The 12,446-nt window shown below is 51.3% G+C and overlaps 1 protein-coding gene across 1 annotated transcript in view; it reads left to right on the forward strand.

Moving 5' to 3' along the window:
* Positions 1-290: 290 nt before the first annotated feature.
* The window catches only part of ADCY3 (adenylate cyclase 3), a 93,647-nt gene continuing 81,491 nt past the window's right edge, over positions 291-12,446 (forward strand). The window contains exon 1 of the mRNA XM_077811454.1: positions 291-965. Coding sequence (XP_077667580.1) covers positions 291-965 — 675 coding nt within the window. The remainder of the gene's footprint in view (positions 966-12,446) is intronic.

Raw genomic sequence — 12,446 nt, forward strand, 5'->3', positions numbered from 1 at the left:
GTGTGAGTGGGAAGGGTCGAGGTGTTACAGAGCAGCCAGTTGAAGGCTTCAGTGCAGGGGGAGGCAGCTGGCACGCTTCCCCATTTGGAGCCTGGGTTTCTGACTGGAACGTCTGGGTTGGGGAGGACGTGGGTCTGAGGGGGAGAACTGAGATGCCATTGCTGATGCCTCCTTGCCCTTGCCTGTTGCTTGCCCTGAGGTAAATGGGAGCTGGAGCTCCTTTGGCGTAACCGTCGGCTGCAGACGGTGCCAGTTCTCCAAGGGTTGGCTGGGAAAAGAGGGCAGGCAGAATGCCCGGGAACAGGGCCTTCTCTGAGCCGGAGTACTCGGCCGAGTACTCGGCTGACTACTCGGTCAGCCTACCCTCCGACCCTGAACGTGGGGTGGGCCGGACCCATGAGGTGACAGTGAGGAACTCAGGCTCATGCCTCTGCCTGCCGCGCTTCATGCGGCTCACCTTCGCTCCCGAGTCCCTGGAGAACCTCTACCAGACTTACTTCCGCCGGCAGCGCCATGAGACCCTCTTGGTGCTGGTGGTCTTCGCTGCCCTCTTCGACTGCTATGTCATCGTCATGTGCGCTGTGGTCTACACCACCGACAAGCTGGCCACCATCCTGGTGGCCTCAGTGGGCTTGGCCGCCCATATCTTGCTCTTCATCCTATGCAAGTACGGGCTCCTGCCGGACCGCATCTCCCGCAAGTTCATGCCCTATGTCCTCTGGATTCTCATCGCTGCCCAGATATTCTGCTACCTGGGCCTCAACTTTTCCCACTTCCACGAGGCCAGTGACACAGTGGGCTGGCAGGCCTTCTTCGTCTTCTCCTTCTTCATCACCTTGCCCCTGCGCCTCATGCCCATCGTGCTCATCACGGCCATCTCCTGCGGCATCCACACCCTGGTGCTGGGGGTCACCATTGCCCAGCAGCAGCAGGGCGCCATCAACGGAGAGGCCTTGCTACGGCAGGTAAGGGGAGCCAGGATCCTGAGGCAGAGGTAGGCCAGCGGGAAGGGGCCTACTAAGGGCAGGAGGTTGGAGGGCCTATAATGTGGGGGAGTCAGTAGGGCCAGGGAGATGTTTCATGTGTAACTGACCTTCAGGGATGGGTACAGGGAAGTGAAGGCCCCTGTCACACATTTTGCAGGCTCCTGGGGTGAGGTAGTGAGGCAGCCTGTGCTTATGTTGAAGTGGGCCATGACTGGAAGCTTGGTCCAGAAGAGCATGTACCACCAATCATGTCGCCAGCAATACTGGTCAGACCTTGGGTCCGTCTTCCCCACATTAGGGACATTGAAACACCATGGCCCTTACCTTACATGCACTCCAAGCCCTGTGCACCTGGGTCTGGGATAAGGGGACAACGTTTCTGTCTTTGGGGCTGTCTAGTTGCCCAGAGAGCAATGGTTCTCGAGCTGTGGGTGGCCATCTCCCCAAGAGGGGCTCCCCACCAGTTATTCAGAGGATCAGAAACCACCTCCTGTTCTCAGCTCCTGCCAAAGCTAAAATAGCCACTGGCAACGGTAGCCAGGGCCATTGTATACATCATCACACAATTCCCCCAGCACCACCTGGCTGCCCACTGTGCCCTGTATATTAAACTCGAGGCACCTGCCCATCATGGCGATGGGCATTTTAACGATGTCATCGGGGAGAGAGTGAATAGTCTGGGGTGCCAATGTCCGTTTGTGTATATGGATAGTATTTATCATCCAAAGATCTCAAAGTGTGTCACAAACTGGGGAGGTATCATTCTCTCTGTTCTACGCCTGGAAAAACAGAGGCCAGGGCAAGGAAGTGACTTGCCCAAGGTCGCACTATATGTCGGTGGCCGAGTTGGGGGCAGAACCCTCACTCCCAGTCTGGTGCCTTCTTTGCAGGTTTACTACTTATGGTGGCCATACAGACATGCCAGGAGAATCCCAGCTCCTTTGCTGTTTTGGCCTCCCAAATGGCTGCCTGGGGTATTAAACCAGCTTAGAGAAAATATAAACACAGATGCCCTAGAATTATTGTATGCGGGGATGGAGTTTGCACACTGAGGTGGGGCAGCCGCTGTGCCAGACCGCTGTGAGAGGACATGCCCATCTTCTAATCTATCACAAGGATGGAGCTTCCACCAGCAATGTGGGCCACCACTATTCCAGTGGCCAAATGCTGGTGCCATTGGATCCACTGGGAGTTGTGCTGTTTTAGATCAATGGGAGCGGGCTGTGACCCCAACCTGTTTCTCCAAAGGAGACCCTCCTGTAAGCAATCTGCTCTAGTGTGATTTTTTTTTTTTTTTCGTAATGCTCCAACCCAGGCTGGTCTCCGGCTCGTGGATGAGCCAATTCCTACTAACGATGTTTGCAACGGGACCAGCGGTGACTTCCATTCCACTGCCCGCTTAGTGCTCTCTGTTGGGCATTCTGCAGAGGAGTGAGGCTGCTGCTTTCACCGCTATTCGAAAAGACCTTTATTTGCAAAACCCATTGGTGGTTTCAGGTGCCCAACCTGTGACCCCGTAGAGGGGTCTGATTGTCAGAAATGCTGCGCGCCCCCCATGTGAAAGTCAGGCTCCTTTTAGGCCCCCAAATTCACTAGACATTGTTGAAAATTTAGGCCAAAGGCTGTGTGACGAGAGTGCCCTACTTCTATATATGGGTCAATAGGTAGTTACAAGCTGAGGTGCCAGGAGATGGTGCTCCAGAGCATGTAGCTCTGGGCTTTGTAGGCCTAGTGAAACTTGCTGTTACTGTGCACTGCAAATGGCTTCCCTTGTGTAGTGCTTTGCATTGGCTCTTAGCAGACCGTGAGCTTTTAGGGGCTGCTATAAGAGTACAGATTGCTGTGGGCTAGATCCAGCTCTCATTGGCTTTACCAGGATCAGGCTCCCGGTGCAACAGTACTAATTGGGATGGGCTGGTGTGGGAGTCAAGGGCTATATTTTTCCCTTCGGTAGTGCCATGAGGCGCTCATCCCTCTTTACAGCGGTGGGGAAGAATCATTACCACTGTTTTCCAGGTGGGAAAACAGCAGCTGCATGACTTGCACAAGGCCAGGCAGCGAGTCAGTGACAGAGGAAAGAATAGAACCCCATGCCTGCCAGCTGTGTACCCTACCTGCTTTGCCTCTGCACCGATACACAATTCAAAGCATGGCAACGGCCTGTGATCTCACGCCAGGCATAGCCACCGCCCCGTGACTTTTCCATTGGGACGAATTCAGTCAAGTCTGACTTTTGCAGACAGCCTGTATCTATATTTCTATTGTTTCTTTAGTCACCACCTAGTCATGTCCATGCGTTTCATGTCTGTGACGCTTTCCTCCTCGGCCCTTGGTCCTTTTCCAGATGGGCTTCATCTGGTCTTGAATGGTCTCAGCTGTTTGCAAGGGGGCATTTGGTTGTGAGTTGCACTCAGTGGGCTGTCTTCTCTTGTTGCAGGTTTTCCACAGATGTTTTAGTGCAGGGGTTTTCAAACTGGGGGTCGGGACCCCTCAGAGGGTCAAGAGGTTATTCCTTGGGGGGGTCGCAAGCTGTCAGCCTCCACCCTCAACCCTGCTTTGCTTCCAGCATTTATAATGGCATTAAATATGTTTAAAAGTGTTTTTAATTTATATCGGGAGTTGGGGGGGTCGCACACATGCTTGCTATGTGAAAGAGGTCACCAGTACAAAAGTTTGAGAACCATTGTTTTAGTGCATCTGTTCTCTTTGGATGACAACTGGACCCTGGTGTGTGTGTGTGAGTGAGTGAGAGAGATCAAGGGGTGGGACTGCAGTTTTGGAAGCAGAGCAGAGGCAGGGTGTGAAAAAGCGTGAGCGTGTCTGAGGGTGTTGCCACAGTTTTAAAAAACCTCGGTACAAGACTGTTCCCTGTTTAACAGTTCAGCCCAGCCATTCTTTAGTGGTCTGACAATCTAGGCAAGAGCTGCCAAGAGGTCGATACAATACAGTACATCAAGCATTTGCCCAGGGAAGAGTTGCACAGAACTAGTGGGCTAAAGACTATTAGATGCCTGTAAATATCGGGACAAATTCATCCCTGCCGTAACATCAGTGTAATCGATGGGGTTTTTACATCAGGAAGTGAATTTGGCCCAAGACATTTTAGACGCAATGCCAGGCAATTGAAACAATAGCATTCACCATTCTCTTACTGCCTTGGACCTGCTTATTGGGGCAGCCTTTAATTAAACCCCCAACATCCCTCTAAAGGATAGGTATGGGCAGATCCCATCTCACGAACAGAAATCTGCCCTGGGCAAGTATAAATTGACCGATGCACTAGACCATATAGCTCTTTCCTGCCTCAGTGTCAATAACTTTATCAGCATGACGACAAATGATGCATTGAGTTTTTACAGTATATCCAGTGTCTGTGTCTAGGTTTGGCTTTCACAACGGGCATGAGTAGGCCTGAACTTGGGGAACTGGACTGAGCCAAATAGCTCAGTGTTTGTATGGGATACCATTTATGCCGCCAAAATAATAAATCAGGCCTTCTGGTGTGTGCTTCAGACCCACAAATGTCTCCTGGAGGCAATTTTAAAAAAAAAAAAAAAAGCTGTTGAAAATATATAGACTCATTGTTAGCACATAGAGATCCTGGCTATAAATTCAAGCACTGGACATACACAGTAAGGGACGGTCTTCGCCCCTGAAAGCTTACAGTCTTAACAGACAAAATAGATTATTATCCCCAACTAGAGAATTGAAGCGCACTGAAATTAAGTGACTTACCCAGGGCACACATGAATCCATGGTAGAGCTGGGGACGCAGATCTCAAGAGCCCCAATCCACTGCCTTCATCACAAGACCTTCTCCCCACAACTACAGTACCAATCCTGGAACCTTCCCACAGCTCTAATGTGCCCGTTTTGTATCACTGGCCATTTCAGATTTGGTACTAGCTGCCACATATTAGGAGACTGTTTCTGCAATACTTTTCTTTCTTCCCAAGTCACATACCATTTCCCTTCCTTGCCTCTTATCAGGAACCATCTGCATCTTTCCAAGAGCTTCTTTGCAAAGCAGAAAGTGTCTTTCATAGTCAGTTTTTGTCCCACATATGAGCTACTAATTCTTTCCTCCTCAGCTTTCCTGTGGGCCCTTTGTGGCCTGGCTTTTATTTCCAGTTTGTACCCATGGATTCCGTGTAGGGGAAGAATCTGACTGTGTTTTGCACATTCAGCTGTAGTAAGATATCTGTGCACTGGATTTTTGAAAGGTTCTGTAGTAATCCAGCTTGTTGTGGGGTTTTTTGCTCTGTTTTGTCCAGTAGGCAGTATGTTACCTTTGTCAAGGTTAGTGGAGCCTCTTGGGCACCGCTTATCTTTGAGTAGGGTTGTTTACATCCTGGCTGTGGATGTGCTAATGATTAGGGACCCACCAAATTTACGATTCATTTTGGTCAATTTCACGGTCATAGGATTTTTAAAAGAATAAATGTCATGATTTCAGCTATTTAAATCTGAAATTTCAGTGTTGTAATTGTAGGGATCCTGACCCAAAAAGGAGTTGTAGGGGGTCACAAGGTTGTTTAAAGGGGGGATGTGGTATTGCCACCCTTCCTTCTGCGCTGCTGCCTTCAGAGCTGGGCCCTCAGGCAGCAGCCGCCACTCTCCGGCCTCCCAGCTCTCAATGCAGCAGCGCAAAAGTAAGGGTGGCATGGTAAGGTATTACCACCCTTTCGTCTGAGCTGCTGGCAGGGGTGCTGCCTTCAGAGCTGGGTACCCGGCCAACAGCCACTGCTCTCTGGCCGCTTAACTCTGAAGGCAGTGCAGAAGTATGGGTGGCAATACTGTGATTTCTCCCCCCCTCCCCCAACTCCCTTTTGAATCAGGACCCCCAATCTGAGAAACGCTCGTCTCCCCCGTGAAACCTGTATAGTACAGGGTAAAGGCACATAAAAGACCAGATTTCATGGGGGGAGACCAGATTTCATGGTCCACGATGCATTTTTCATAGCTGTGAATTTGGTAGGGCCCTACTAATGATGTTGAGATCGGAGTGTGTCTTTAGCACGGCTCTGTCTCGGGTTCCGCAGTGCTATGATAGGTGGAAGGCTCCACTGCTCTCTCTGTTTCTCTCTTTTGCACGTGTGTCTGTGTGTGCTGCAGACCCAGTGATCAGAGCGCACGGGACCTCCAAACCGCAGGATCATCCAGCAGTGGTCAGGGCATCGCAGCAGTCATGATGTGGAGTCCTGAAGAGAATTCAGGACAGTGGTCTCCAAATGGGCATGGCTGTCCTGTGAAAAGTGGCTGGCCCAGCATAGTCACCTTAGCCTCTAATGGAGGGCTCGAGGCCTGTTAAAGAGGTGTGACGTGTGGGTGAAGACAGGCTACCCACTCCATATGTTTCCAGCCTCTTTGAAGAAGTGGCCAAATCCCTGAGATTTAAGGTTTTGTCATTCCCTGGGGCTTTGCCCTTGATTACCAGTAGTGACCAGCAGCTGTGTCATGAAGACCCCTAGTGCAGATAGCCAAAGTTTCTATTTGCACTGGTATAAACTCATCCCTGGGTGCAGGGCACCACTGTAGAACCGGCTAATAGTGGCTAACTCTGCCTGTACTAAGCCGTACTGTGGGGTGGAATTGGAGCAAATCCCCAGGCCTGAGAGTTCACGATGGGCCTCCCCTTGTAATACATTGCTGTGAATCCCAGGTAAAGAGATGATCTGTTCCGTGTCATCCACTGAAACCAAACCCTCCACCCCAGCACCAGCCTTTCAGTGCTCTGTGTTAATTGTTTCTGTCGTACAGGGCATACAGGGCCAGGAAAACCTTGGCAACTCGGCATGCCTGAGTCTCTGCACTCTGGAAAAGAGGAACATTATGTCCAGAAATAAACATATGCGTTATTATTAAAGACATTTATATGGTTCCTGGAGGGTTTTGCTATTAATAGGGTGTTGCTGGGGCAGTTCTAATCCGGGCTGGAAGGCTATAACAAGCAAAGCCAAGAAGTTCTGCTCCTGATCAAGCTGACAAAGAGGCCGGTGAATGATGCACCGCAGCAGGGGGTCAGAGTTCAGGTTCCAGTAAGAAATCAGGAAGGATGGATGGCCCAGTGGTGAGGGCACTAGCTGGAGACCAGGTTTCAATTTCCTGCTCTGCCACAGACTCCCTGGGTGACTTTGGGCAAACCACTCTGTGGTTCTGTGCCTCAGTTTCCCAGGTGTTCTATAGGCATAATAGCTCTGCCCTGCCTCACAGGGGTGGTGTGAGGATAAATAGATCCTGCAGTTGTGAGAACCAGCTACTTCCGGGAGGTAGGAGAAAGTCAAATGTTCTCCAAATCTCTGCAGTCCACGTCGTCATAGGATCCAGTCTCTGGTAGGTTGGGCTGTTATATGGGAAGCATGGCTGCGTTCATGCTATCTTGGTGCTTGCAGCCCCAAAAGTAGCCTGGAAGTCCTGGGGAATGGAACAGAATGGAGGAGAAAAAAGAGAAAGAGAGTCAAACCTCACAAAAGCTTTGAGTTCACGGAGAGTTTTGGATGAGGCAGTTTCACCATAGGGGGTGGGTGGTAGAGGCTTTTATATAATTCAGATAGCTTGGTCCCTGTCTGATGCAAAGTCCCTGGAATATAAACAGTGAGACCCACAGGGCTCTCTTGTCTTTGTGCCTTCTTCCATACCACACTAGAGGTTTGGAACTGTCTGCCTCCTCTGAGTGTGTACGTGTGTGCTGTCATCCTCTCGGGGCAGGCCCAGAGACTAGCCCATGCATGGAGGGTGGGACCTGTAGATTGTGTTCCCCAGTGGTCAGATTGGAAGGAGGGGGAAAAGGGGCAATACACTAGTCAGACTCTATTCACAATCCTAGAATAGCTGGATGTTTTTGCTAAAATTATCTGCAGCAATACAGTTAACAATGTTGACTTTGGAACAGTCACTATTAGGTTTCAGAGTCAACACCAACATTGCAATAAATGGGGGGAGGAGTTCACCCTTCTCAGACACATTGCCGCAAACTCTCAGGAAGTCAGTACTGCCTTGAGTCACACTTGCTGAGCCCCCAGAATTCCCAGGCCACTTAATGAGGTGCCTAAATATGGATTTTTGATGCCTTATTGTAAGTGACTAAGGTAGCAAATCTTGGCCTGGGTTTTTCTCCCTGCTGCCAATATGCAGCAACTCTTGCCAGCAGCTCCATGTCAGCTCTTAGGGCAGAGCCAGCCTGTTTGTGATATGTTCGTACAGCACCGAGGACAGGGGTCCCACTGAGTGCTGTGTTAATATAAATAATAAATACCTCCCTGGTGTCCTCGAATTCTATGACCTCATCCTTTCCAGCCGATCCAATTACCGCTTTTAAGATCTTCTCCCTTCTTGATTCTCTCTACTGGGTTCCCAGTTTCTTCTCCAATCACAAGTGTCTCCTAACTTTCAAAGCTCTCCATACATTTGCTCCTGCCTCCATCTCCCCCGGCTGCGCCCAATCTCCTCTCCTGGCTGCTTCTCTTGACAGATCCCATTTGAAGCTTCGTTTCGTCTTTCCTCCCATACCTGGGATGGCCTTCCAGGTGTAGACCAAGTTCCTTCCCTCTCCTCCAAATCCCACCTGTCCCAGAGAGCCTATTGACAATGACAAACACATTCCTGTTGGCCATATCTACGCTGCTACAGGGCTAGGGGAAGCGGGCTATAAAGCGGTTCAGGGGGGCAGTGTAGATGGGATGGTAACTGTGTCCCAAGTCCAGTGACAGCCTTGGGTTGGCTCAGATCCCCTGGCCAGTACACAGGGGAACACAGGGTTGTGACTAACTAAGTCTGGGGGACAGACATTTTTGTCCCTGTTCCTCGGGTGGTGTAAATCAGCTCTTCTGAGGTCAGTTTACACCATCTGAGACTCTGGCCCATGGTGCCTAGAGGCTACAAGCGCCTTGGGGCAGCGACTCTCTGGGTGTCGTGCAGCGCGTTGTGATCTCCCAGCGCTATGGTGATGATCGAAGCAGGGAGGTTATTAACCCTGGTTTCTTTCTCCCCGCCTGCTCCCTCTCTCAGCTTGGGAATTGTTTGTGTTTTAGTCTCTCCTCCCATTCTCTTTAAAGCCGGCTCTCGCTAATTGTTTGTATTTAGCGTTAAGTAAGTGAAGCCCTGGGCAGCCTCTGCAGGGAATTTCCCGCCTCCCGAGCCACAGGCAGTGCAACAGCACCTCTGGGGCTGAATTAAAGGTGTTAGCAGGGATGAAACTAATGCGGGTCCTAAAACCCTTCCACTGCGGTTAGGCTTGGCGTGTAACCCACAAGCCCACGAAAGTTTATGCCCAAATAAATTTGTTAGTCTCTAAGGTGCCACGAGGACTCCTCGTTTTTTTTGCTGATACAGACTAACACGGCTGCCCCTCTGAAACCTCTTTCTCCAGGCGCTTCTGTTTCTAGTGCTCGTACTGGTTCTGCTTGCCTCCTCGGTGTAGCTGTTCCCTAGCTCCCTCTGCTCCCTGCTTTCTGACAGGAGACTGTTGGCAGAAGGACATTGAATCTACCTACTAGTTTAGGGTTGCCTTGGGCATGGGGTTGCATCTCTGACCATTTTGGCTAGTAGCCATTGATGGACCTATCCTTTATCTCTTTCTTCACTGCACCCAGTTATACTTTTGGCCATCAACATCCCATGGCAATGAGTTCCACAGTTTAACTTGCCATTGTATGGAAAAAGTACTTCCCCTTGTTTGTATTAAACCTGAGGCCTATTTAAAATAAAAATACCTTTGCGTGTGCTGCTGCTGTTCTTTCTTACTCTCTCAACCTGCCTCCTTCCAGATGTTCTTAAAAAAACCTTATTGGGGTGCGGTGGGGGGTTAATGAAGAGCCACAGAGCCTTCTGCCTCCTAGTCCCAGGTGTGAGTCCAGCCCACCTGGACACGCACCTGGGAGTGAGTGACAGAAATGACCATTTGGTGGTCTATGTCAGTGCCTAGTGGACAAGAACCAGATTCGAAGGAAGGACAGCCACTCGCTTTAAACTTGTTTGTTCTTCCGTTCCTCTTTGGCACGATCAAGAGGACAGAGGATTAGAAATGCCGCTCTTCTTACCCAGGAGGAAAACAGACCTAGGAGATCTCCTCTGGGATGCTGGCCGCAGAGCAGCCCCCTTCGTTTGAGCCTGGGGGTTGTGTCTGATGAAACTTTCCATTCGTTAAATGGAGTGGGGATTTATTTATCTTCGAGGGTAGCAAAAATTCTGTGCTTTGGCTCAAACTTATTTTAACCCCTTAGTTCTGTCACAGGGAAAGGAGCGACTCGGTCCAAACCTGCTCCCCACACTTGTCAGGCTAGGCATACGCTGAGAAAGGCCTTCTCGAACGCAAGGGCTGCACTGGACGTTTTCCACACATGATCGTACGGGAGTCACCACTGAAGAGGAGTCTAAAGGCCAGATCCCCAGATGCTGATGTAAATCATTGTAGCTCCATTGTCATGAGACAAAGCACAGAAACCCAAGAGCGGAGGCATGGTTGGCATGGGGAAAGGAGACCCCGGGGAGGAGGAAAATTCCATCTTGCTAAGGTAGCCTGAAAGGACTCCACCAGCCAAGCCCAGCCTGGGCCCCCCTCTCTGCAGTGGTTCGTTACTGGGCTGAGGATCTCTGGGTTCAGATGCTGAATAATAATAAGTGCACGTGAGAAGCTCCCTTGGAGAGGTGGATTTTGTGCAGCTCTGGTGCTTGCAGAACACTGTGGGAGCCTTCTGAGCAGACACAGCCTCCTCGGAACAGTTAGTTGTCATGACAACGTGGGGGAGTTGTTCAAAATAGCAAGTGGCCGGCGTTTGGATGGTTGTGCCCCCGCCACCCCCAGAACTTTCTCCCTCCGTCTCCTAGGAGTCTCTGTTGAGGGGGTTTCCCTTTCGTTGGGAATCCCCCATCCCCTCCGGCCAGCATGATTGCATTGCGCAGCCATTCCCGAGCGGTCCTGGTGGGAAAACCATCTCTGTGGACCTGTCAGCCTGAGCTGACACTTGTGTGGTGTCTCGCCGGCTCCAGGACAGATGGCTCCCTCAGAAAGGAGAAGGGTGGGTTCTGTTCCCCTCTGACGGCCACCCCTCTGCAGCCCAGCTCTGGGAGTCAGCCTGCACCTCTTCCCTTCCCCTTATCGTCACTGGGTCTGGACATCACTTAGCACAGCAAGGCCCCAGTCCTGGTTGGAGTTTCTGAGGGTACATCTATGCCGCACTGTAAACCTGGGTCTGTGGGAGCCATACTTGCGGACTCGGTGTTTCCAGGCCTGGGCTTGAGTGTCCACACTACACTGTAAAACCTGGGTTTACAGTGGCTGGACCCAGGGCTCACAGCCGTGCTGGTGCATCCATTCGGCACTACACCGACGTTCTAACTTGGGTCTGCGTCCACACTGCCAAACGACAGGGTTTGGACCTGAGTCACAGCAGGAGTTGGGCTCAGACCCAGGGGGACCTGGGTCCTGAGTGTTTGCTGCCGAGTCACACTGATTTGTGTATGGACAGTAGGGAGGTTTGGGCTCAGACCTGAGTCAGAGCCAGGGTTTACAATGCAGTCTGGATGCACCCAGAGTGCTGTCAGAGCAGTAATGCGCTAATAGCATCTGGACTGGAAATGCCATGTGGACAGGGCTTGGCGTTTGGGACTGTGATGGGGCGTGTACCCGTGCTGCAGAGAGGATGATCAGGGTGCTGCTAGTCTGGGACTTGGGAGAGCCAGGGTCAATTCCCTGCTCTGCCAAGTGCTTCTTGCGACCCTGGGCAAGACACTTGGCCCTCCTGTGCCTTATTCCCCAGGTGGAGCATGGAAGTAATGGCCCTGCCTCACCTTGCAAGGGGGCGGTGAGGATAAATACACTAAGATTGGGGGGTGCTCAGATGCTGCAGAGAGTGAGACCCTGGCCTGCTCAGTATGCTCACACCTCGCTCCAGTGCCAGGAATCATAGTTAGCATCTTGCGGCCGGTAGCTAAAGATCTCCCATAGCTCAGGCAGTGCCTGGGGGCTTACTTTTGGTGCTGAAGATCATGGGTTCCATCCTTGCTGGTGTCTTGTTTGTATGTGGCCACGGTGTGTTAGCCTGCACCCAGCTGGTGTTAAATCCTGTCCCCCAGGGGAGAGCAGAGATCGGGAAGGCTGTGCATTAGCTGCCAGGCTGGAAGGAAAGGGTCTTGGCCTGTGTCTTGGTAAGAGGCATTTGTACTAAGTGGGGAGGGGGAGGGCTGGGTGTTTCTGACGCTGTGCTTTCCTCTCCTGCCCTGGGAAGATCTGGGAGCAGTTCCCTGATGCCATGGGGATCATGGGCGCTCCTGGGTTTGACAAGGAGCAGCCATTTGTTCTTCTCCCCTGGCAGAAGTGGGGAATGAGAAGAGGAGTTAGACTTTGTCTCTGGGCACCAGCTAAGGATGGAACTGGCCGGCCTGTCCAGAAGGGAAGCCTGAGAAACTGCCCCAAGCCTGGAGGAGAAGGGGCATTGCTTGCTTTAAACACCCTGTTTTCCC

This window comes from Eretmochelys imbricata, chromosome 3 (assembly GCF_965152235.1).
Source record: "Eretmochelys imbricata isolate rEreImb1 chromosome 3, rEreImb1.hap1, whole genome shotgun sequence".
Classification (NCBI taxonomy): domain Eukaryota; kingdom Metazoa; phylum Chordata; order Testudines; family Cheloniidae; genus Eretmochelys; species Eretmochelys imbricata.